The 1,171-nt window shown below is 37.1% G+C and overlaps 1 protein-coding gene across 1 annotated transcript; it reads left to right on the plus strand.

Annotated features, from left to right (window-relative positions):
- Nucleotides 1–7: 7 nt before the first annotated feature.
- Nucleotides 8–476, plus strand: LOC107849530 (pentatricopeptide repeat-containing protein At4g14820; the record flags this gene model as incomplete). Its single annotated transcript, XM_047405181.1, is given in 1 exon segment — nt 8–476. A coding segment is annotated over 1 exon segment (167 nt), but the record flags the coding sequence as incomplete, so codon positions are not given.
- Between the last annotated feature and the right edge of the window lie 695 nt (nt 477–1,171).

The following is a 1,171-nucleotide window of genomic DNA, read 5'->3' on the forward strand; positions in this document are numbered from 1 at the left end:
CAAATCCACACCCAAATCCTCCACCAAAACTTGAACTCATCAAACACCAATTCCCTCCTTTTACACCTCATTCTTTCTTCCCTTCAATTCCCTTCATCCCTTGACTACTCCCTTTCCATTTTCTCCTCTTTACAATACCCAAAAACCCATCTCACCGACAAGCTATTTCGCGAGCTTTCGCGGTCTAAGGAACCCGTTAACGCGTTATTGTTTTACGAATATGGAAGAAGAAATGGGTTGGAAGTTGACAGGTTTAGCTTCCCGCCATTGCTGAAAGCTGCGTCGAGGGGTTTGGCCTTGCGTGAAGGGATGGAGATTCATGGGTTGGGTTGTAAACTTGGGTTTGATGATGACCCGTTTGTTCAGACTGCTTTGCTTGGTATGTATGCGAATTGTGGGAAAATTGAAGATGCACGGTTGGTGTTTGATAAAATGTCTCAAAGAGATATTGTCACTTGGGATATTATGATTGATGGGTATTATGCTGTTCTCCATTTAATTATCTAAGATGGTTAACTTTTTCCCCTTTTTTGTTTGCTATGGCCTAGGAAGAAAAAAGACTTTTCTTTTTGCATACTTGCTCCGTACCACAATAAGTGTCACCTTAGCAAAACTCACGTCCATTGATCCATTGAGAATCAATTAATACAATGTGTAGTATAGCTGGAAAAACATACTACTCTTTCCGTCCCATACTAGTTGGTCATCTTATTAAAAATAACTCTATCATATTAGTTGTCCACCTTACTAAATTAAGAAAACATTAATTAATTTTTTCTCATACTACCCTTGCAATTAATTCTTTTTGAAAGTGTTCGCAGTTGTTTTTAAAGTTTCCAAGAAGTTTTTAAGGGGCGAATTAGTAAAATTATCTTCTTATTTATGATTTGTTAACATGCATGTAAAAAGGAAAATGATCAATATATGAGCCGGAGGGAGTAATTTTTCTCTTGAATTCTAAAAGTGATAGTTATTTTGGGACAATTTTTTTTTGGTAAGACACTTATTTTGGGACGGAAGGAGCAGCGACGTATACTAACCGCAAAATTGTAATTCCACTAATTGGGTTTGGGAAGAGGTTGGATGTATAAGACCTTTATGGATATAGAGAGACTGTTTCTGATAGACCCTCGGTTAAAAAATATGTGTTTGAAGCAGAATTGCAAGAGAA

The sequence above is a fragment of the Capsicum annuum genome, unplaced genomic scaffold, assembly GCF_002878395.1.
Source record: "Capsicum annuum cultivar UCD-10X-F1 unplaced genomic scaffold, UCD10Xv1.1 ctg755, whole genome shotgun sequence".
Lineage (NCBI taxonomy): Eukaryota > Viridiplantae > Streptophyta > Magnoliopsida > Solanales > Solanaceae > Capsicum > Capsicum annuum.